General features: G+C 54.3%; 4 protein-coding genes across 8 annotated transcripts; 3 read left to right on the top strand and 1 right to left on the bottom strand.

Annotated features, from left to right (window-relative positions):
• The first annotated feature begins 4,711 nt into the window (after window positions 1-4,711).
• Window positions 4,712-8,080, top strand: LOC121106822 (zinc finger CCCH domain-containing protein 11A-like). Of its 3 annotated transcripts, none has more exons than XM_040647800.1 (4): window positions 4,712-5,836; window positions 6,041-6,160; window positions 6,918-7,041; window positions 7,504-8,080. In XM_040647800.1, exons 1-4 carry the CDS (start codon window positions 5,783-5,785, stop codon window positions 7,746-7,748), a joined length of 543 nt encoding a protein of 180 aa, XP_040503734.1. In that variant the 5' UTR covers window positions 4,712-5,782; the 3' UTR covers window positions 7,749-8,080. The 3 variants fall into 3 exon arrangements, with proteins under 3 accessions (XP_040503734.1, XP_040503735.1, XP_040503733.1); XM_040647801.1 differs by having other exon boundaries at window positions 4,712-6,160; window positions 7,504-7,584; window positions 7,674-8,077; XM_040647799.2 differs by having other exon boundaries at window positions 4,712-6,160.
• Window positions 4,978-15,765, bottom strand: LOC121106761. The gene is made up of 6 exons (XM_040647460.1): window positions 15,745-15,765; window positions 15,233-15,288; window positions 13,758-14,537; window positions 13,363-13,518; window positions 12,195-12,277; window positions 4,978-11,842 (listed from the first exon to the last, which is right to left on the bottom strand). Exons 1-6 carry the CDS (start codon window positions 15,763-15,765, stop codon window positions 11,628-11,630), a joined length of 1,311 nt encoding a protein of 436 aa, XP_040503394.1. The 3' UTR covers window positions 4,978-11,627.
• Window positions 8,165-9,482, top strand: LOC121106824 (zinc finger CCCH domain-containing protein 11A-like). Its single transcript, XM_040647803.2, has 3 exons — window positions 8,165-8,230; window positions 8,791-8,858; window positions 9,146-9,482. The coding sequence occupies exons 1-3, from the start codon at window positions 8,174-8,176 to the stop codon at window positions 9,414-9,416; spliced, it is 396 nt and encodes a 131-aa protein (XP_040503737.1). The 5' UTR covers window positions 8,165-8,173; the 3' UTR covers window positions 9,417-9,482.
• On the top strand, window positions 14,912-22,235 carry LOC121106818 (zinc finger CCCH domain-containing protein 11A-like). 3 transcript variants are annotated; one of them, XM_040647786.2, is made up of 9 exons: window positions 14,912-15,596; window positions 18,438-18,606; window positions 18,811-18,930; window positions 19,687-19,810; window positions 20,257-20,337; window positions 20,427-20,531; window positions 20,844-20,983; window positions 21,544-21,611; window positions 21,899-22,235. In XM_040647786.2, the coding sequence occupies exons 2-9, from the start codon at window positions 18,553-18,555 to the stop codon at window positions 22,167-22,169; spliced, it is 963 nt and encodes a 320-aa protein (XP_040503720.1). In that variant the 5' UTR covers window positions 14,912-15,596; window positions 18,438-18,552; the 3' UTR covers window positions 22,170-22,235. The 3 variants fall into 3 exon arrangements, with proteins under 3 accessions (XP_040503720.1, XP_040503721.1, XP_040503719.1); XM_040647787.1 differs by lacking the exon at window positions 14,912-15,596 and adding an exon at window positions 16,886-17,190; XM_040647785.1 differs by lacking the exon at window positions 14,912-15,596 and having other exon boundaries at window positions 17,598-18,930.
• The last annotated feature ends 821 nt before the right edge of the window (window positions 22,236-23,056 follow it).

Below are 23,056 nucleotides of genomic sequence, written 5' to 3'. Positions count from 1 at the left end.
CAGTGAAGCAGTAAGATTGGCAAAACTGGCACAAGGGCTTCAAGGGCACAAGGAAGGACTTGATACTACTTTCAACAAGCTTTCTGTCAAAATGATTTAAAATCTATGTAGGTTTTTATGGCAGCACTGTAGCCAGGACTTCCGAGAGCTCCGTGAAATAAGAAAAGCTGTGCAGCTTTGGAATAAACATACAGTAAAAACTAAGTGCTACAATGGTACAGTTATGGATGTACAGATAGAGGAACCAGGCTGGAACAGGAAAAGGAAAGGGGGAAAGGAAAGGGGGAAAAGGAAGAAGGGAAGGAAAAGACGGGGAAGAAGCAAGGGAGAACTGAACTCCTATCAATTCAAATTAGGATGAGTGGAATTTGGCTGAAAGTAAGAGGCCTAATAGGTAGGAGACAATATTAAAATCACAGATATATTGTAAATTAGAACCTGGGGCAAACCTTATGAATTAACCAGCTGCCCACAGAGTCACAGAGCTGTAGGGGGTGGAAGGAACCTCTGAGGGCTGTCAACCCAACCCCATGCTAAAGCAGTTCCCTACAGTCATTAAAAGACCAACAAGTTTGTCAAGCATGATTTGCTCTTGGCAAAGCCATGTTGGTTACCACCAATCACCTCCTCTTTATTTTCCATGTGCCTCAGTGGGGTCTCCAGGAGGATCTGCTCCATGATCTTGCCTGGCACAGAGGTGAGACTGACTGCAGTTCCCTGGATCATTTTTTTTTCCCTTCTTGAAAATGGGGGCTATGTTTCCCCTTCTCCAGTTGGGGAAATTGCATGGGCTCAGCAGCATGTGTGTTTGATAGTTCTGGGTACAAGCTGGAGGAAATATGACAATAAACAAAAAAGAAACAAGAAAGACAAAGAACATGTAGAAAAACAGAATAAGGAGACATTACTTTATTCTCAAGCTCAGACCCTGAAATCCCACACAACTAACATATGCCACGGCAATATAACAGTCCACATTCTGACTGCATCTTGTATCATACCCATCTGCTGCTGCTTAGATCTCACCTTTCTCCAGCATAGCAGAGGAGGACAAAGATCACTGAGACAAGGAGCCAAAAAATAAGCAAGTTACCTGTGAAAGATCACCTCTCCTTGAGATTTGTTACTTCATTTAACCTGAGATTTGTTATTTCTTTTAACCCAAACCTTTACTATACTGGCCAAGACAGTGAAAAATACCAAACACAAAGAATGGTTTTGCTTATACTTGAGAAGAAAATGGTAAAGACTATCTAAAAATATAGAAAACTGATTACAAAAAATAAGTCCCCTTGCATAACGACCACCTCTCAGACTTAGCAGGGTGACAGAGGGGATCCTCCCCCTCTGCTCTACCCTGGTGAGACCACATTTAGCCACTCACTGTGATGTATGTGTACCACCCTCTGCTCACCTGCCATGTCCTGAGGCACTGGCATTACTGAGCATTTGATGGGAAGGGCACACATTGGGATGACCATGCACCTAAACACTGGTGAGCACCTGTGGTATCAGAAGGCCTTCCTCAATGTCACAGTGAGTGGATGATATGGCATGGGACCAGCTATGTCCTTTGCTTACTCTGTGCTCCAGGGCAATGGCTACAAAGTCGCCCTGGTCTGAGGAGAGAAGATGTCAAGGGGAAGGAGCTGGGTACCAAGGTGTGTGAGCGGAGTGGGGTGTTCCAGGGGACACAGGGTGTGGGGCCTCCCAAATTCTAGAACTCCCAGTTGATGGTAGACCCAGATGTCTGGGATCTCCCCATCCCATCTCCAACCCCATGACCCCATATTTAAGTTGTGAACTCAGCGATCCTGAGATTTCCCCATCCCATGTCCACTCCGCCTCATCTCCAAGACCAAGGAAGTGTCCGCACCTGCTGATGTCACCCCTCCTGGTGGATGGGAGCTCTGTCCCCCTGCCCCTGACGATGTTGGGGGCCAAATGTGCATGGAGCAAAGGGGGAACAGTGAAGGATGGTGCTGCTCCTGGGGGTGCACGTGGCCTTCAGTGGTGATACTGCCGTGATAGTGACCATGGTGGCAGAGCTGCAGGAACAGCTCTGCAGGATCTGTGTCCATCCTAAGAATGGGGGGACAAAGCACTGTGAGTGGGGGATGGGAATGGGATTGGGGGCACAGTTCTGGGTTCTGGAGGTGGGGTTGGATGGGGAACAGGCTGAACCAGCCCATAAACCGTTGACAGGATGGAATGACATAGGGCTGGAGATGGGATGGGGAGCACAGTTGTGGTGTCAGGAGATAGGGTTAGAACGAGGAAAGGATGGGGATAGGGAGCAATGAAGATAAGGAAAGAGGGCTGGAGAAGGGTGATGAAGAGAGAAAGGGATTGAAAAAATGGTTGAAATAGTGACGGAAGGAGGAAGAAATAAATGGATGGATGAAGAGATGGAGAAGTGGGTGAAGAGGGTTGAGGGGATGGAGAAACGGATGAAGGAGAAATGGAGGGATGGTTGGAGGGCCGTGGAACCCTTTCAGAAGGACCACTAAACTAACCACTGTTCCTTCTCTTCCCCAGCCCTGTCCTGCTCATCCAAACACCCACAGGAGCCGTGTGCCACCATCCTGAACCCTGTCCCCAAACCCAACATCATCCCCAAACAATTCTTCTCCAGTGTCACCTGCTAAGCCCTGGGTGTGGGCCATAGCCACATCTTTGACCACCTCCAGCATGATTTCTCAGGCTCCTGCCTCTACCTTTTGGCTGAGCACAGCTTCAGAAACAAGAGCCACAGATTTTTCTGTGTCCTCATCCAGGGTGGCCCTGGTAGTGTCATTGGTGCCGAAGTCCATCTGTTACACACAGTGGAGAAGCTGGAGCCCGGGCAGGTGCTGGTGAGTAGCACTTGGGATGAATAAGGGAAGAGGGGGAGTACTGAGTAAAGCGATCAGATGAACTTCAGAAGGGTGATGGGATGGGACATGGGGTCCATTGAGTGCCCCAAGAACCCAAGAACACAGGGAGAGAACCCAACATTCCAGGGTTTGACAAACAACATTCCACAGAATTCTGGGTGGGATCCTGGCACACATAAGAAACTGAGGGTTATTTTTTTATACATATATATTTTTTTTTAAAAAAAAGCTTTCCTCATTGTGTTAGAATGGTGTACTGAAGTTTGACATTTTGGTCTCTACATTATTTCATTAGCTGGGTTGATGATGCAGCTGCACATATCTCCTGTTTTGTCATTCTGTTTTGTGTAAAAGATGTGCAGTCTTAGTGTGAAATTTCATTCAAGGGCTTTCCTTTATTTGCCCCAAGGAAGCAATGGCTTGGAAATGGCCGCGTCACCCAGGAGCCGGCACAGCAAACTGAAGTCACACTGTTTGGATCTGTTGAAAACCACCGTGAAAGAATGTCTGCATCATTTCTGTGCTATCAGTACAGAGAAAAGGGAATTCTCTTTTGATGGAAAAAGAGCCCAAGGAACCTTTCAATCCCATGTGTTGGTGTAGTTGCAGCTGACTTCCCAAGGCTGGAATAGGTGGTGGTGCCAGGGCTCTGGGCTCCGGTGTTTGTGCTAACGCCACGTTTCCTTTCTCTGTCTTGCAGGGCAGCTCGTGCTGGAAGTGGCCGCTATCACACTAGGAATGAAGGCGGGTGTAGGAGCAGCTGCGGATGGGAGGCAGGAAGTCCAGGCTGATGAACTCGGAGGCATCTCCCGGTACGGTAGCAGAGGAGGCAGTAATGATGTCGGGGGACAGCTGCAGAAGAAGGTGAGGAGCTCCCCAGCAGGAAGCCACAGAACCTGCAGAAACCTGCAGGAGAGTCGGAGCACGTGTGGGGAGCCCCGGAGGAAATGCAGCCCAGGTGTTTGAGCAGCGCCTGGCCACGGAGTGCTGCGGCCCAAGAACAGAGCTATTCTGCCTTTGCCGAGCTGGCTTCCTAAGAAGGACGTGTCTGCCCTCATGAAAACCAGAGGGCTGGCTCATCCAGATGCTTGCCAATTGTTTGGAAGCTCACATCCTTCAGGCCTCCGAGCCGCAGGCAGCCCGCAGGCAACGTCTCCTGGGTCCGATGGTGCGGTGCCTGAGCAAGAGGGTGACCCGAGATGGCTGCACCAGAGTCACCCTCATTTCTGTGTTCTTTTACTTCAGACAACCCCACTGGGTGACCCTTGTGTTGGTCTCTTAGAATTGGGATCTGGGAGGCGTCTGCTTCCTTGGTTTATGATGAAAGCGCAGAAGTGCTGCGGATCCGTGCTGAGGTCACAATCGTTCTTGGGTGGGAGGGTTTGGCGCTCAGCTGGGGAGCAGAGCTGGTGCTCTGGTGAGCGTGCTGCACGCAGAGACTGAGCTCTGAGCGTTCCTTGGAAGGGATCATCCTTTGAGAGCCCGTCAGAAGCACCGCTGTGGCGTGTGTGACCTGGGCACAGCCTGGAGTGAGCGGGCCAAAGAGGTGAGCTGGGCTTGGTGGCGGGTGGTTGCTGGAAGGAGTCTCAGCAGGAAAGCTAGGCTGGGGAGGAGTTCCCCGCTCAGACGAGGCCCTTCCAGATGGCCGTTTCCAGGGGAAATTGATTCTGTGTGAGATTCTGTCACACGTTTCGGTGAGGATGAGGAACTGGCGTTACTCCCCTGTGTGATGCTACAGTGCAACGGAAAGCACAGGGATAAGAGTGGGGTGGCAAAGTCCTAGGCTGCAGCACGTGAGGATAAGCCCAAGTGCCGCAGCTGAGAAATGACGCAGAAAGGAAGGAAAAAAGCTGCTGACCCTTGGAAGGCCTCGGGCAGGCAGGGATCTCCAGTCAGACACCCTTGCCTCCACTGCCAACCCTTCAGTGAGGTCTGGGAAGGGTTTGCATGCACCTGAGCTCCCCTGGGTTGGCCCTGCCTTCCCACCAGGTGCTCAATCACTGCTTCAAGCTGTGACTGAGCATTGCCACCGCACCCCTGCAAAATTGCTGCTGGGCCCCAGCCTTCATTTCAGACATTCCAAAGGAAGAAGAGCACAGACTTCACAGAGTGCAACTTGTGCTTTATTGACCCACCGATGGCTGGCTGTGCCGTATCCAGCATATTTTTAACAAAACCCCACTCGAGTCACGGTGGAGAGCCAAGTGCTCAGCTGGGGCATGGACTGTCCGGTGACATCACAAGCACAGTGACCTCACAAGCACTGTCTTTCGGGCCGTGGCTGCCACCAGTGAGTGCCACAGCCGTGAGCGCTGCGCAGGAGTGCGGACACGCTGCGTCAGCCCTCGTCCCGGCTGGCAGTGAGAGTGGTGGTGGCTGACGGGTGCTGCCCGCTCTCGCTGACGGTGTTGCTCAGCCATCGGGCTGGTGTGTTAGCTGGAAGGGAGAAGGCCTGCAGCTGTGCCTGGGTAAGCCACAACCGTAGGTTCGTCAAACACGTGAGTCGTACCAGTGCATCCCTTGCAGCTGCAGCAAGGGGAGAAGATGGATTCATTCTCATGACAGGAACGCAAAATGTGTGCTGCAAGTTACGTAACTGTAGGTGAGATGGAGGACAGTACTTGCTGGGAGAGGTCGTGGCAGTTAGACGCAAGTTGGATCTAGAGTTGGCACAGTTCTTCAACCAGCTGCTTCCGAGACGCTGCCCTCCTCGAGAGTCTAAATTGCATAAAAGGAAAGCTGGGGAAATGCTTATTCCTCATTCTTTTCCGGTTCTTGACCCTTTCCTCAGGGTCCCGGTCGGAAAGGCGATTTTGCGGATCCAAGCAGTCCAAGAAGGAGGGCGTCCGGCTCTTTCCAAGAGCAGGGAACTCCTCTGAAGCCGAGCTTGCTCTGAGAATTTCATCATGTCTCAGCGAGGAGTCGACTGCTACTTCTATTTTTACTCCACCTGCACGAAGGTATGGTTGGGTTTCCTTTGCCTGCATTTTCTTCCTTGTCCTCATTCGTAAGAGAAAGGGGTGGAGCAGGGGGAGACCTACCACTGATGCGTTACCTTCACAACCGGTGGGATTCTGCGCTCGCTGCTAACAAGCTGGGCTGATAGCATGGGCACGTTTCAGGCCGTACTCTTATTTTCCCGTGTGGTTTCCTTTTGCGTGCAGGGAGACAGCTGTCCCTTCCGCCACTGTGAAGCGGCTCTGGGGAGCGAACAAGTGTGCCGGCTGTGGGTGGAGGGTCGCTGTTCCAGTGGCAACTGCAAGTTCAGGCACATGAGAATTGATGTGAGTGTTTGCCTAAAGACGTGCTCTCCAACTTAGCCACAAAACCGCTTTTCATTGCTGTAGGTGGGCGGAATGCACTTGTGCAGGCTAGATACGTTTGCTGTGAAAATCTTAGGGGTTTCTGTTTCTAGAGGGGACCGGGAGGAGGCAGGGGGAAGAGAACTCCATGCCTCAGCTCTATGTTAGCGAGAGCTGTTTGCGCTAGGTGCCAAAGGCATTTTTTCCCCCAGGTGCAAAAAGACCGCATTGCTCAGACTCCTACACCTGCTGGAGCAGGGTGGGAGGAAAGAGCGGGCACTGCCCTCCTGCCAGCGGGGCTTGCTTGCGGTCTACCAGGCCTTGTCTGCCCTGGATTTCTTCAGACAACTGTGCTCTGGCTGCTTGGAGTAGCAAAGGGTGGGGCGAGAGATGATGGTCAAGAGCTAAGGCTCTGCCCGATCATTTCTGGTGGACTTCGCCACGGCACCTGAAGGCACCGTTTCTCCCGAATAACGGGAGCATTTTGCAGCAGGTGTATTGGTTTAACCCCCTGAACTGAGAGCGCCTGTCTCCTCTACCTGAAGGATGAGAAAGCGAAATATGCCGAGCGGTTACAGCTCACGCAGGTGTTGTGAATGCGCTCCCAGGTGTTTCCTTTAGTGATAGGTGATGTTTCAGCACTGTGACGGTCCCATCTCTGGCACGACCCGGAACGCTGCGTCTCTTTGCAAACCTCGTGCGCCTGTTTCCGTGACCCTTCCTTTCTTTCTCTCTTCAGAAGAAGCGCAGTGAGATTCCGTGCTATTGGGAGGATCAACCAGGAGGCTGTCAGAAAGCCCACTGCGCCTTTCTCCACTTGAAGGAACGCGGTGGGAACGGACTGGCCGTACCACCAAGCCAAAGTGAGTTTCTGATGGCACGAAGCGTGAAAGATTTAATCTGGAATATTACTTCTGAGCGGGTGCGGGATGTCAAGTAACCATTCACTGGTGGGGAGTGCAGGGAAGAGCCACGCTAAGAGAAATATTAGTTTGTGTTTTGGCCGTCTGAATGGTGGTTGTTTTTTTTTGGGGGGGGGGGGAGGGGTGGGGGAGGGGGGCGGGGGGAGATACGGGCTAAGATGGAAAACCAGAGGAACAAGGCTACCAAGGCACTAGCTGGATAGCTGGCTGTGCCTTGGTGACTGCAGCAATTTGCAGCGGAAATGAAATTAACTGTGTGCAGGTGGGTTCAGAATGGCAGTTGATGGTGAATGGGAGCTGCTTGAGGGACAGACTTCCAAAACTTAAAGCTTGTGGCTGACTGTGTTGAAACCTTCCTCCAAAGAGATGCTCTTCACTTACTTCTTGTTTTCTCTCTGCCAGAAGCTGACGCCAGTGGCCTTCCTCCGAAGAGCGGCCTTGCAGGAAGTCTGGGCAAGAAGCCTGGGAAGGCACCAAAGAGAGGTACAGATACTCAACAGGCATCTGGGCTTGATGCACTGTCTTTCTGCTTAGCTGTTCTGATTGTTCTTTCCTGGGACTGTTCCCTGCAGTTGACATCCCAACTTCCTCCCATGGCCCGGCTGGAAAAAAACGCAAGCGATCTGAGGAGGAGGAGGGAAAAGTAAAAGAATTGCCCTGCAAGAAACGAGTCAAGGGTGAGCACAGGGAGCTCGTGACGGCATCTCAGAAAAGTAACGCTGCCACCTAGGATTGCTCTGTGTCAGAGTTTTCCTTGCCCTGGGGTATTCCTGGGCGCAGCCATTGGGTTTCTTGGTTCCTCTGTATGCACTGCTGGCAGACAGAGATGACTGTGTGGAAGACATTGCTGAGAATCCAGCACGTGGCAGTGTAACTCCACTGGTCAAGTGTATTTAACTTTGAGGAAGGGTTGCGGGAACGATAAGAGAACGTGGATCTCTCTCGAGGCACAGCAGGACTCTACCAGCTCTCCCTTCCTTTGACTCTAGGTGGACACAAGGAGGCCGTGAAGCCTATTGATTGGAAAACCACCTTCCCCCCCAAGCAGAAACGGAAACGAAAAGCAGCAGAGATGCATCCATCTGCTGCTGAGGACACAGATGAGCCCCCAGCTAAAAAACTACCTACGGTAAGAACAGGGGGTTCTAAGCAGTAGCGGATACGGAAGGTTTGTTTACATTGCTCTTGAAGAAACGTAGGAGTGTCAAATGTTCTGCAGGTCTCCTGTTTCCTTTGAAGGCAGCAGATGTCTCACAGGATACTTGTGCAAACTTCCTGTTTTGATCAGATGTAGAGCAGTGATGACTCTGTAATAGTCTGCGATTCTAGGATTCGGAGATGGCTCTGTGGTGGGAAGGATTTTGTCCATTGATGCTGCGCTGTGAAAAACACCCAAGGTCGCTTGTAACCTTCAAGAGAATGCTTCCTTTGGGAGCAGCGTGGTTCTGTATTTGGGTTCAGGCTCAGCTCAGGCTGAGGGAAGGGAGGAGGAGTCCTCAGAGATCATCTCGTGTTCCACCTGTCCTGCTGTGAGCAGGGTTGCCAGCCACGAGATCCAAGTGCCTGGAAACCCATCCAGCCTGGCCTTGGATGCCTCCAGGGACGGGGCATCCGCAGCTTCTCTGGGAAAAGAAGTTACCTAGGAATCTTTGTCCCGTGCTTCATACACAATGTCTTGTTTCTTCCTAGGCCATCGTTCCAGCCCTGCCCGGGGACAGCCTGGTGACCATTCCTGCAGTCGAAACACCTCCAAGCAGGTGATGACCACAACTCGTTCATCATCAGTGCCCTTTTTCCATTAGACATAAGTTCTTTCACATCAGGGGGAGAAGGGGGTGTTTGTGATGTTCCTTGGTTGGATTATGCCACGACACAGGTCCTCTGAAATGATTTCAATTGCTTACTCAAAATCTCTGCTGAGTAAGTCGTGGGGAAAAGTAGCTCAGTCAGTAAACAGGTTTTCGCAGAGGACGACTTCTTGCTGAAAGCGCTTCTCCAGTTAGAGATGTCACGTACTGATTGTTCTCTTCCTTGTCCTCCCAAGCCTGGAACTGCTTCCAGGAAGCCAGGCGGACTCCGTGGCACAGTCGGAGGTCTCAAGTGCACCATCCTATTCCTCACAAGACGCAGCTGAGACACAGCAGCTGAGCTGCGCAGAGGCGGGGGAAGCACTCGTCTCTGAAGAGGACGATCTCGAGCAGTTCATGATGGAGATCACAGGAGAACTGGAAGGAGAAATTGAGGTGGACGCTGAGAAGGATGTGGACGAGCTCCTTCTGGAACTGTCTGACATCATTGACAGTGTAACACCATAGACTGATTGTCTATTTTACAACCAACAGCAACAACCACCAATTAAAACCAACCCTGTTCCTTTTCAACCCTGCTCCTTGTCTGTCTTCTTCTGATGGGACCCTTATTCTGAAAGCTTGCAGTGAGTCTTAAAGCAGAGTCAAACGGGTACAGATCAGCAGTGACGGCATTCTGTTCTCCCAGTTTCCCTGCTGGTCAGGGTTCAGGGGCCGTGCAGCCGTTCGTTCCCCAGCCCTGGGTGGCTGCCCTCAGCATCGAGGGCACAAAGCACGTCTTTGGGTACAGAAAGACGCCCACCCGCAAGGCTGAAACTGAAACTTCTTCCTGCCTCCCCCCTTGGCAAAACTCTGCATTGGGCTCACGTGCAAGGTCTGCTGTTCTGATTCCTTGGACAACGCCTGCGTCAACCTGGGGCGCAGTGCTGCGCCGCGCCCCCCCCCCCCCCGCCCCCCCCACTTTCTCCCCCTTCTCTCAGGCCTCTCGGTGCAATTCTTCTCCTTGAACACGAGGTGGAGACCCAGTACAGCCAGTACACCCCTTCCCTTGCCCAGCCCCTGCTTGCCGTGGGTAGCAAGGGGCAGTGGCTTGGGGCGCGAGGGCAAGCCCTTCTCGGATCTGACTCCTGCTTCTCATCCCATTGCCCCAGAACAATCCCAAGGGAGCTGCTCTGTACAAGTACCTGGCAAAACCGGGCTCAAGGCACCTCTCAGGGACAACCAAATTCTCGGGGCTGTCGCTCAGCAGAAGCCGGGGCAAAGCCCTCCCACTCGAGTCAGCCTCAGTTATCGCCCGCTGAGGAATGCCAGGGCCTTGGGAGTATTTGCTCCAAGCTCAAGCAGAGGCCAGCTCATTCTGACATCCACCTCCCTACTTATTTATGCCTTTTAACTAGGCGCATTTGTAACACAAGGGTTTGTGTTACTCCACTTGATATTTCTGTTAATCTGTCTGTATCTGTATCTGTTCTAAGGTACCCTGTTACTGAGCGTGGATCTTGTCACCCCTGAATCTGTAATCAGGTCTCTGTTTAATTCTCATCCATTTCATTAAATCGCGTTACTGAGCTCCTCACCGTTACGTGACTAAGGGCTGTTAGAATGTTAGGCTTTGCGCTAAAAATTACCGCTCTTGTTCAATTATCAGTAACTCTGACATGGCTACTCAGGAGAACCAAGTGAAATGCAATTGTCATCTCCTGCGATGCCAAACTGGTGGAGGCAGCAGCATGACAAGCACAGTCACCAAGTAGCTACCAAAACGTGAGATCCAAACAAAGCCTCCGTTCCCTGAGGAATTGGCTTATGATAGCTGGTGTAAGTGGGCAGAGGTAGGAGAGCACTCAACTGATGCTGGAGGGCGGGAAAGATCACGGTATAATCAGCAAGAGGTTGGAGCGCATCTTCCTGCCAGGAGAGGGGAAAACCCAACCGTAAAATAGAGGCGTTACAAGATGGGATCAGCGGATGTAATCTACTGAGCTGTTGTTATCACCGGAAACAGAGCAACAGCTAAACGAGCTTCAAGAGTTTCAATGAAAACACCACAACCTGGGATCACGCATGGAAATGGCACCAGGGCCATCTCCCAGTTCTGCCTGACATAGCTCAGCTTGGAAAATGTCTCTCCTGAAGAATGGGCTGGTAACAGTTGGGGTGATCCAGACAACTATTGCTCAGACAAGCATAGCCATTTGCATCTGCACGAGTCCCTCCCCCCCGCCTCGCAGTCCGACCCATGGCTGAAGCCACAGGGCCTTGGGGCGGCGCACAGAATCGCACTGACAACCAACTCCATCGGACGCCATCCCCGTGGCCAATTTACACCACTATTACGGCTGCAGCCCTGGAGAAGTTGAAAGGGACTGTCCCTGGGGAGCGCTTTTGAGCAGGGGAAACAGAACGTTGCTGGGGATGGAGCCAGGCGCTCTTGGAGTCCTGGTGCCCGTTTAAGGGCCAGGCCCCAGCCCCCGGTTGAGCCTCCTCCAAAGGTTCCAGGGTCGGCAGCAGCCGAGGGAGTGGCTCCCACCAATGGGGTGTGGGTTTTGTACCCCCAGGGCCACCCCCACTGGACCCCAAGGAGGGGGCAGGGCCTGGGGACACAATAAAAAAAAATCAGAGGCTGTGGGACACAGTGCTTATGTACTCCTCCACACAGCTACAACAATCGTAGAATCAGGCAATATCCTGAGCTGGAAGGGATATCCACAGGGATTATCAGGTCCAATCCCCGGCTCCACAAAGGACCGCCCAAACACAACGGTCCTTCACAGACCTTTCCAGCCACCAGTTATACTCGCCTCTTAGATCTCTTTCCAGAGGGAAGACCGAAAGAAAGCTCTCGTTCCTATGACATCGGCGTGCAAGGGACCGGGCTTCGGGTCCTCCCGCTTCACACCCAGCAGCCAACAGAGCTGGCTGTAGCTCATCACCTGAAAGACAAAGAAGCGGTAAGAATTCCACAGGGTGATTCCCCCTGCCAGGAAGCAGCTACTTCATCCTTATTTGTCCTCATTTCTTCCAAGGAGAAAGCTATCCTGCCGAGTCCTTCCTCGAACTGCTGGTCAACCACAGCACTTAGAGTCCCGGCAGATGAAGTTGAGAAGCCCCAACCTTACCGAGCTATTCTCTACTGCCAAAACCTCCAGTTAAAACCCACTTCCCGTTATGGGAACTTTGGAACACCCTGCCATACGGTAGCTTTCGCTCAAGGAGGCAGATTTTAGCAAACAAATTAGAACAGCAAACCCACCTTTTCTTGGCCTATCTCGTCATAACGCTCACCTTCAAATTGTCTTGAACTGCAGTGAGACAACACCTGCCTGTCATCCTTCAGGTCTTTTCCAACCTGAGCGATTCCACGGACGCTGAAAAGAAAGACCAGCGCTTTAGTCTTAGCATGGCTTATAGACAACATTGTACTTCTCTGTAGTCCACAACCGTAGGTATCTAATACCCAAAGGAGAACAGAGGTTGGCCATACAACTCAAGCACCGACTATTTAGACCACAGCTGCATCCACAAGACATTACCTCTCATTACCAGGTATTATTTGGCATTCTCTGCTAACCCTGAAATACTCCCCAGTGAAACCAGAAACCATCTCTGAAGGTGCCTTCCTTAAGAAACCCAAGTCTTCATCTCAACAAAAAAGCAGATGCCTTGCTATCTGCACGCTCTTAAACGTACACTCTCCACAGGGAGACACACACAGTACGCACATCAGAGCAGGCACCGCAGTTAGAAGCGGAACAATTAGCGTGACATGCAAGTCAAGCCATCTCCTTCCAATCGGATGGCTAAAGAGACGTTCTCCTTCCTTTCTAGGCAGATTACTAACAACCCATTCAAATTGCACCTGCTTCAATAGCCAAGTCTACTCATCCTTCACCACACGGGGTTGGGCAAAACAACCGACCCTGAGAGCTGTGCTCTTCCATCACACTTGCTGGTTCACATGGAAGCACCAGGGACAGATTTCAGGTCACGTGTTACCTTCAAACAAGGAACACTAGTGCCCACGCCCAAACACCAGCGAGATCATCCACGAGGTATTTAAGAGGGGAGCGCACCTGCAAGGTAGGAGGGGGAGCATTACTAACAGAACGGGACCAACACCATTGAATTTTAGGTAGGGAGCTCATTAATCACAGCTCCTTCCCTGGCTAGCCATCACTACAGCAAGAGATGCCAAACCAAATTCACTTTGCCAGTCACGGGGAGCCGGAAGGACCATCCCCACAGAAACTCGACACAAAACACACAAATACTGCTGCCAGTCTTGGAGGTTGCAGTAGTGAGCAAGCTGACCGCTAGGCCAGCAAATAGCTACCTACTGCATGGCTTTTTTTGGCTCTCCTCACGCCTCCGCGGACGCAGGCGTTCCCGCCTGCACTTCTGGCTCCCGGGGGCAGAAAGAAGGCAGCGCACTGCAGGAGGGGCCGGCACTCACCGCTCCGAGCCAGAGGAGCTCCTCAGCAGGAAGGCGAAGGCACAGCATGAAGCACAGCATCCTCGGGCACACTTAGCAACGGCAGGACGCGGGGCCGTTCCCTTAGCCTTCGCTTGGAAGGGAAACAGAAGCATCTGGAACAGCGGCAGCGAACCGCTGGAAAACAAAAACACAACACCTCGCTGAGCCACAGGAAGAGAAAAGGTGGAAGAGAAAAAAGGTGCCCCTAGAGTGCGTGTGGAATTCAGTGGAACGCTTCTTCAAGCGCATCAACCAGAGCAAGAGATGAGGAGGGATGAGGAAGCTAAGGCCCACGAAGCCACCCGAGGCCAAAGCCCACCTCTCCGCGGGAGGTGCTCCTGGAAGACCCCTCCCCTCACAGCCAGCTTCCTCACCTCGCCGCGCTCACAGACCGGGGCGCTGCCTGCACCAGCCTTCCTTTCCTGCTGGAGAGCTTACCCTCAGCACGGCAGCCAAGAGAGGCAAACGACCGAGGAGGTGAGGCGAAGCCAGGAAGAACACACGAGTCACGCCGGCGGAAGACAGAAAAGGGGCCCGAAGCCCCTCCCGCCGGCCGGCCGGCCGTCCATCCGCTGGGACGGCACAGGGCGACGGCTGCCGCGAGCAGCCGGGCTCTGCCTGCACTCGGGAGCCCCAAAGCCCGCTGCAAGTCGGCAAGCGAGCAGCAGGAATCCAAACCAGGACTGGAAGCAGGGACGAAGCGCACGGCCTCGGCAGGGCGAGAGGCGCCGGGCCGCGACGCAGCGCTCAGCCGCCGCTCCCACAGCGAAAGCGGAGCGCTCAGGGAGGGATCGCACCGTTCGCAGGCGGCCAACAGCGCTCCGTCGCGTTTTTCCTCACGGCAGCCTTCCGGCGGAGGCGCGTAACGCCTCTCGCCGATCACCCAACGCCCGGGAAGGCTCACGGCCCCGCAGGGAGCGGCGGCAGCCGGCACGGAGCGGGCACTGCCGCATCTCCGCCCGCCGCGGCTCGGGGCCAACCGCCGCCCGCGCCGCTCCGACCCCCCCGCCCCGCCCCGCCCCGCCGCGGCCCCACAGCCTCCCGCAGCCTCCCGCCGCGCGTCCCGGGCCGCCCGCAGAGCCCTCTCAGAGGGACCCGCGCGGAGCCGAAGACGGGAACGAAGGAGAGCCGCGCGGCCCGCACTCACCGCCCGCCTTCATTGCGGCGGACCGAGCGCACGCAGCGACCGCCGCACCCGGACCGGCTCCGCGAGGGGCGGCGAGAACCCCCTCGGCGCGGCTCAGGGAAGGAGCGCGAGGCTGAGGCTGAAGCTGAGGCTGAAGCTGACTCCGCCCCAGCCGGGCTCAGGCAGCACCGGGGCGGCCGCCGCTCCGCCGCTCTGCTTCGCTCCGCTCCGCTCCGCTCCGCCCCTCCGCCACGAGCTCAGATCCTCTCAGCGACGCCTACCGGCCGCGCGCACTCCTTTTTAAACACAGCGGGCCGCGTGATTGGCCGGGAGGATGACGGGAGGTGGGGCCGTCCCCGCCCCGCGGGCCGCGATTGGGCGACGAGGATGCCAATTCCGATTGGGGCGGTTGGCGGTTGAGGAGCGCGGCGGCTACAGCGCATGCGTGCGGAGCGAGAGGCCTTCCCGCTTCCCCCCGACGAGAGCGGCGGTGTTGCCGTGCCGGCCTCTTCTGCGGCCGTGATTTCGCCTCCCGAGAAGTCTTGCGCTCAGCAGAGGATGCTTTTATCTTTGGCCTCAAGAAACAAACGGGCAAGGACATTTTCCTCGCGTTCCGCAGACGCCGTTTTCCGAAGGGGCTCGCTGTGGCCTAGTAAGCAACGGGAATCTTCCGAGGTTGGCAAAGATCTCCAAGCTCATCCGGTCCGGCTGTCCACCCATCACCGTGCGGAGCCCATCTCCACCTCCGTCTCCGTCTCCGTCTCCGTCTCCAAGAAGGGCTGTAAGGAGGATCCGGGGAAGTGCAGGCCTGTTAGCCTGAGCTCGGTGCCAGGGAAGGTGATGGAGCAGACTGTCTTGGGGGAGACCACGCGGCACGTGCGGGACGAGCGGGGATCAGGCCTAGCCAGCGTGGGTTCACGAAGGGCAGGTCCTGCTCGACCAAGCGGATCTCCTGCGATGATCTAGCGACCCGCCTGGTGGATGAGGGAAAGGCTGTTGCTGTGGTCTAGCCAGACTTCAGCAAAGCCTTTGACGCTGTCTCCCACGGTATTCTCCTGCAGAAGCTGGCAGCCCGTGGCTTGGACAGGTACGCTCTTGGCTGGGGGAGGAAGTGGCTGGAGGGCCGGGCCCAGAGAGTGGTGGTGAATGGAGTTAAATCCAGCTGGCGAGCGGTCACCAGCGAGTGGTGTTTCCCAGGGGTGGGTGCTGGGGCCTGTCCTCTTCAGTATCTGTACCGAGGACCTGGATGAGGGCATTGAGCGCAGCCTCAGGAAGTTTGCAGGTGACACCAAGTTGGCTGGAAGTGTCCATGTGCCTGAGGGTAGCGAGGCCCTACGGAGGGATGTGGACAGGCTGGATAGCTGTTCAGCAAGACCAAACGCCGGGTCCTGCACTTTGGCCACAAGAAGCCCAGGCGACGCTACAGGCCTGGGGCAGAGTGGCTGGAAGACTGTGTAGAGGAAATGGACGTGGGGGTATTGACTGATGCTCGCCTGAAGGTGAGCCAGCGGCGTGCCCGGGTGGCCAAGAAGGCCAGTGGCATCCTGGGGACAGTGGCATCAGGAACAGTGTTGCCAGCAGGAACAGGGAAGTAATTGTCCCCCTGTAATCAGCGCTGGTGAGGCTCACCTCGAGGACTGTGTCCAGTTTTGGGCCCCTGGCTGTAAGAAAGACATGGAGAGGCCCTGGACTGGAGCGTGCTCAGAGAAGGGCAACAAAGCTGGTGAGGGGTCTGGAGCACAGGCGTTACGAGGAGCGGCTGAAGGAGCTGGGATTGTTCAGCCTGGAGAAGAGGAGGCTCAGGGGAGACCTTATTGCTCTCTATAGCTACCTGAAGGGAGGTTGTAGTGAGGCGGGGGGTGGGGGGGGTCGGCCTCTTCTCTCGTGTCACAGTGATGGGACTAGAGGGAACGGCTTCAAGCTGCGCCAGGGAAGGTTCGGTTCGGGCTGGACCTTAGGAAATGCTACTTCTCCGCAAGGGTGGTCAGGCACTGGAATGGTTTAATGGGAACTACTGGTGGTGGGTGGATGGTTGGGCTGGGTGATCCTGTGGGTCTTTTCCAACCTTGGTGATTCTATGATTCTATCATTTCCCCACCAAACCAACCGTGTCCCTTAGCACAACATCTAGACAAAGTCTGTCTCACTGCTCCTGCAGCCAGAGGGCTCAGATGCACGTGTTCCTGCCCGATTCCCTCCCGCTTTTCTAAGTGGCATGAAGGAATTTGAGCATAGGTTTGAAGACTCAAAACAAAATCATCAATTTTGGTCTATTTATGGCTCCTTTTTCATGTCACGTTTGCAGCTCCGTTACCCGCAGGGTTTCACGTGGATTGCATGGGCTTGCCACCAGATCTTCAACTCAAAACTCTGATCGTGTCTCTGACCTCTCTTACCAGAGAGAAATGGTCTCTTAGAATTGGGATCTGGGAGGCGTCTGCTTCCTTGGTTTATGATGAAAGCGCAGAAGTGCTGCGGATCCGTGCTGAGGTCACAATCGTTCTTGGGTGGGAGGGTTTGGCGCTCAGCTGGGGAGCAGAGCTGGTGCTCTGGTGAGCGTGCTGCACGCAGAGACTGAGCTCTGAGCGTTCCTTGCAAGGGATCATCCTTTGAGAGCCCGTCAGAAGCACCGCTGTGGCGTGTGTGACCTGGGCACAGCCTGGAGTGAGCGGGCCAAAGAGGTGAGCTGGGCTTGGTGGCGGGTGGTTGCTGGAAGGAGTCTCAGCAGGAAAGCTAGGCTGGGGAGGAGTTCCCCGCTCAGACGAGGCCCTTCCAGATGGCCGTTTCCAGGGGAAAATTGATTCTGTGTGAGATTCTGTCACACGTTTCGGTGAGGATGAGGAACTGGCGTTACTCCCCTGTGTGATGCTACAGTGCAACGGAAAGCACAGGGATAAGAGTGGGGTGGCAAAGTCCTAGGCTGCAGCACGTGAGGATAAGCCCAAGTGCCGCAGCTGAGAAATAACGCAGAAAGGAAGGAAAAAAGCTGCTGACCCTTGGAAGGCCTCGGGCAGGCAGGGATCTCCAGTCAGACACCCTTGCCTCCACTGCCAACCCTTCAGTGAGGTCTGGGAAGGGTTCTGCATGCACCTGAGCTCCCCTGGGTTGGCCCTGCCTTCCCACCAGGTGCTCAATCACTGCTTCAAGCTGTGACTGAGCATTGCCACCGCACCCCTGCAAAATTGCTGCTGGGCCCCAGCCTTCATTTCAGACATTCCAAAGGAAGAAGAGCACAGACTTCACAGAGTGCAACTTGTGCTTTATTGACCCACCGATGGCTGGCTGTGCCGTATCCAGCATATTTTTAACAAAACCCCACTCGAGTCACGGTGGAGAGCCAAGTGCTCAGCTGGGGCATGGACTGTCCGGTGACATCACAAGCACAGTGACCTCACAAGCACTGTCTTTCGGGCCGTGGCTGCCACCAGTGAGTGCCACAGCCGTGAGCGCTGCGCAGGAGTGCGGACACGCTGCGTCAGCCCTCGTCCCGGCTGGCAGTGAGAGTGGTGGTGGCTGACGGGTGCTGCCCGCTCTCGCTGACGGTGTTGCTCAGCCATCGGGCTGGTGTGTGAGCTGGAAGGGAGAAGGCCTGCAGCTGTGCCTGGGTAAGCCACAACCGTAGGTTCGTCAAACACGTGAGTCGTACCAGTGCATCCCTTGCAGCTGCAGCAAGGGGAGAAGATGGATTCATTCTCATGACAGGAACGCAAAATGTGTGCTGCAAGTTACGTAACTGTAGGTGAGATGGAGGACAGTACTTGCTGGGAGAGGTCGTGGCAGTTAGACGCAAGTTGGATCTAGAGTTGGCACAGTTCTTCAACCAGCTGCTTCCGAGACGCTGCCCTCCTCGAGAGTCTAAATTGCATAAAAGGAAAGCTGGGGAAATGCTTATTCCTCATTCTTTTCCGGTTCTTGACCCTTTCCTCAGGGTCCCGGTCGGAAAGGCGATTTTGCGGATCCAAGCAGTCCAAGAAGGAGGGCGTCCGGCTCTTTCCAAGAGCAGGGAACTCCTCTGAAGCCGAGCTTGCTCTGAGAATTTCATCATGTCTCAGCGAGGAGTCGACTGCTACTTCTATTTCTACTCCACCTGCACGAAGGTATGGTTGGGTTTCCTTTGCCTGCATTTTCTTCCTTGTCCTCATTCGTAAGAGAAAGGGGTGGAGCAGGGGGAGACCTACCACTGATGCGTTACCTTCACAACCGGTGGGATTCTGCGCTCGCTGCTAACAAGCTGGGCTGATAGCATGGGCACGTTTCAGGCCGTACTCTTATTTTCCCGTGTGGTTTCCTTTTGCGTGCAGGGAGACAGCTGTCCCTTCCGCCACTGTGAAGCGGCTCTGGGGAGCGAACAAGTGTGCCGGCTGTGGGTGGAGGGTCGCTGTTCCAGTGGCAACTGCAAGTTCAGGCACATGAGAATTGATGTGAGTGTTTGCCTAAAGACGTGCTCTCCAACTTAGCCACAAAACCGCTTTTCATTGCTGTAGGTGGGCGGAATGCACTTGTGCAGGCTAGATACGTTTGCTGTGAAAATCTTAGGGGTTTCTGTTTCTAGAGGGGACCGGGAGGAGGCAGGGGGAAGAGAACTCCATGCCTCAGCTCTATGTTAGCGAGAGCTGTTTGCGCTAGGTGCCAAAGGCATTTTTTCCCCAGGTGCAAAAAGACCGCATTGCTCAGACTCCTACACCTGCTGGAGCAGGGTGGGAGGAAAGAGCGGGCACTGCCCTCCTGCCAGCGGGGCTTGCTTGCGGTCTACCAGGCCTTGTCTGCCCTGGATTTCTTCAGACAACTGTGCTCTGGCTGCTTGGAGTAGCAAAGGGTGGGGCGAGAGATGATGGTCAAGAGCTAAGGCTCTGCCCGATCATTTCTGGTGGACTTCGCCACGGCACCTGAAGGCACCGTTTCTCCCGAATAACGGGAGCATTTTGCAGCAGGTGTATTGGTTTAACCCCCTGAACTGAGAGCGCCTGTCTCCTCTACCTGAAGGATGAGAAAGCGAAATGTGCCGAGCGGTTACAGCTCACGCAGGTGTTGTGAGTGCGCTCCCAGGTGTTTCCTTTAGTGATAGGTGATGTTTCAGCACTGTGACGGTCCCATCTCTGGCACGACCCGGAACGCTGCGTCTCTTTGCAAACCTCGTGCGCCTGTTTCCGTGACCCTTCCTTTCTTTCTCTCTTCAGAAGAAGCGCAGTGAGATTCCGTGCTATTGGGAGGATCAACCAGGAGGCTGTCAGAAAGCCCACTGCGCCTTTCTCCACTTGAAGGAACGCGGTGGGAACGGACTGGCCGTACCACCAAGCCAAAGTGAGTTTCTGATGGCACGAAGCGTGAAAGATTTAATCTGGAATATTACTTCTGAGCGGGTGCGGGATGTCAAGTAACCATTCACTGGTGGGGAGTGCAGGGAAGAGCCACGCTAAGAGAAATATTAGTTTGTGTTTCGGCCGTCTGAATGGTGGTTGTTTTTTTTTTTTTGGGGGGGGGGGGGGGGGAGATACGGGCTAAGATGGAAAACCAGAGGAACAAGGCTACCAAGGCACTAGCTGGATAGCTGGCTGTGCCTTGGTGACTGCAGCAATTTGCAGCGGAAATGAAATTAACTGTGTGCAGGTGGGTTCAGAATGGCAGTTGATGGTGAATGGGAGCTGCTTGAGGGACAGACTTCCAAAACTTAAAGCTTGTGGCTGACTGTGTTGAAACCTTCCTCCAAAGAGATGCTCTTCACTTACTTCTTGTTTTCTCTCTGCCAGAAGCTGACGCCAGTGGCCTTCCTCCGAAGAGCGGCCTTGCAGGAAGTCTGGGCAAGAAGCCTGGGAAGGCACCAAAGAGAGGTACAGATACTCAACAGGCATCTGGGCTTGATGCACTGTCTTTCTGCTTAGCTGTTCTGATTGTTCTTTCCTGGGACTGTTCCCTGCAGTTGACATCCCAACTTCCTCCCATGGCCCGGCTGGAAAAAAACGCAAGCGATCTGAGGAGGAGGAGGGAAAAGTAAAAGAATTGCCCTGCAAGAAACGAGTCAAGGGTGAGCACAGGGAGCTCGTGACGGCGTCTCAGAAAAGTAACGCTGCCACCTAGGATTGCTCTGTGTCAGAGTTTTCCTTGCCCTGGGGTATTCCTGGGCGCAGCCATTGGGTTTCTTGGTTCCTCTGTATGCACTGCTGGCAGACAGAGATGACTGTGTGGAAGACATTGCTGAGAATCCAGCACGTGGCAGTGTAACTCCACTGGTCAAGTGTATTTAACTTTGAGGAAGGGTTGCGGGAACGATAAGAGAACGTGGATCTCTCTCGAGGCACAGCAGGACTCTACCAGCTCTCCCTTCCTTTGACTCTAGGTGGACGCAAGGAGGCCGTGAAGCCTATTGATTGGAAAACCACCTTCCCCCCCAAGCAGAAACGGAAACGAAAAGCAGCAGAGATGCATCCATCTGCTGCTGAGGACACAGATGAGCCCCCAGCTAAAAAACTACCTACGGTAAGAACAGGGGGTTCTAAGCAGTAGCGGATACGGAAGGTTTGTTTACGTTGCTCTTGAAGAAACGTAGGAGTGTCAAATGTTCTGCAGGTCTCCTGTTTCCTTTGAAGGCAGCAGATGTCTCACAGGATACTTGTGCAAACTTCCTGTTTTGATCAGATGTAGAGCAGTGATGACTCTGTAATAGTCTGCGATTCTAGGATTCGGAGATGGCTCTGTGGTGGGAAGGATTTTGTCCATTGATGCTGCGCTGTGAAAAACACCCAAGGTCGCTTGTAACCTTCAAGAGAATGCTTCCTTCGGGAGCAGCGTGGTTCCGTATTTGGGTTCAGGCTCAGCTCAGGCTGAGGGAAGGGAGGAGGAGTCCTCAGAGATCATCTCGTGTTCCACCTGTCCTGCTGTGAGCAGGGTTGCCAGCCACGAGATCCAAGTGCCTGGAAACCCATCCAGCCTGGCCTTGGATGCCTCCAGGGACGGGGCATCCGCAGCTTCTCTGGGAAAAGAAGTTACCTAGGAATCTTTGTCCCGTGCTTCATACACAATGTCTTGTTTCTTCCTAGGCCATCGTTCCAGCCCTGCCCGGGGACAGCCTGGTGACCATTCCTGCAGTCGAAACACCTCCAAGCAGGTGATGACCACAACTCGTTCATCATCAGTGCCCTTTTTCCATTAGACATAAGTTCTTTCACATCAGGGGGAGAAGGGGGTGTTTGAGATGTGTCGTGGCATAATCCAACAAAGGAACAGGTCCTCTGAAATGATTTCAATTGCTTACTCAAAATCTCTGCTGAGTAAGTCGTGGGGAAAAGTAGCTCAGTCAGTAAACAGGTTTTCGCAGAGGACGACTTCTTGCTGAAAGCGCTTCTCCAGTTAGAGATGTCACGTACTGATTGTTCTCTTCCTTGTCCTCCCAAGCCTGGAACTGCTTCCAGGAAGCCAGGCGGACTCCGTGGCACAGTCGGAGGTCTCAAGTGCACCATCCTATTCCTCACAAGACGCAGCTGAGACACAGCAGCTGAGCTGCGCAGAGGCGGGGGAAGCACTCGTCTCTGAAGAGGACGATCTCGAGCAGTTCCTGATGGAGATCACAGGAGAACTGGAAGGAGAAATTGAGGTGGACGCTGAGAAGGATGTGGACGAGCTCCTTCTGGAACTGTCTGACATCATTGACAGTGTAACACCATAGACTGATTGTCTATTTTACAACCAACAGCAACAACCACCAATTAAAACCAACCCTGTTCCTTTTCAACCCTGCTCCTTGTCTGTCTTCTTCTGAGGGGACCCTTATTCTGAAAGCTTGCAGTGAGTCTTAAAGCAGAGTCAAACTGGTACAGATCAGCAGTGACGGCATTCTGTTCTCCCAGTTTCCCTGCTGGTCAGGGTTCAGGGGCCGTGCAGCCGTTCGTTCCCCAGCCCTGGGTGGCTGCCCTCAGCATCGAGGGCACAAAGCACGTCTTTGGGTACAGAAAGACGCCCACCCGCAAGGCTGAAACTGAAACTTCTTCCTGCCTCCCCCCTTGGCAAAACTCTGCATTGGGCTCACGTGCAAGGTCTGCTGTTCTGATTCCTTGGACAACGCCTGCGTCAACCTGGGGCGCAGTGCTGCGCCGCGCCCCCCCCCCCCCCCCCGCCCCTCCCACTTTCTCCCCCTTCTCTCAGGCCTCTCGGTGCAATTCTTCTCCTTGAACACGAGGTGGAGACCCAGTACAGCCAGTACACCCCTTCCCTTGCCCAGCCCCTGCTTGCCGTGGGTAGCAAGGGGCAGTGGCTTGGGGCGCGAGGGCAAGCCCTTCTCGGATCTGACTCCTGCTTCTCATCCCATTGCCCAGAACAATCCCAAGGGAGCTGCTCTGTACAAGTACCTGGCAAAACCGGGCTCAAGGCACCTCTCAGGGACAACCAAATTCTCGGGGCTGTCGCTCAGCAGAAGCCGGGGCAAAGCCCTCCCACTCGAGTCAGCCTCAGTTATCGCCCGTTGAGGAATGCCAGGGCCTTGGGAGTATTTGCTCCAAGCTCAAGCAGAGGCCAGCTCATTCTGACATCCACCTCCCTACTTATTTATGCCTTTTA

The sequence above is a fragment of the Gallus gallus genome, chromosome 14, assembly GCF_016699485.2.
Source record: "Gallus gallus isolate bGalGal1 chromosome 14, bGalGal1.mat.broiler.GRCg7b, whole genome shotgun sequence".
In the NCBI taxonomy this organism is placed as follows: Eukaryota; Metazoa; Chordata; class Aves; order Galliformes; family Phasianidae; genus Gallus; species Gallus gallus.
Note: the sequence above shows the minus strand (reverse complement) of the source record. Positions and strands in the feature narration are given on the sequence as shown.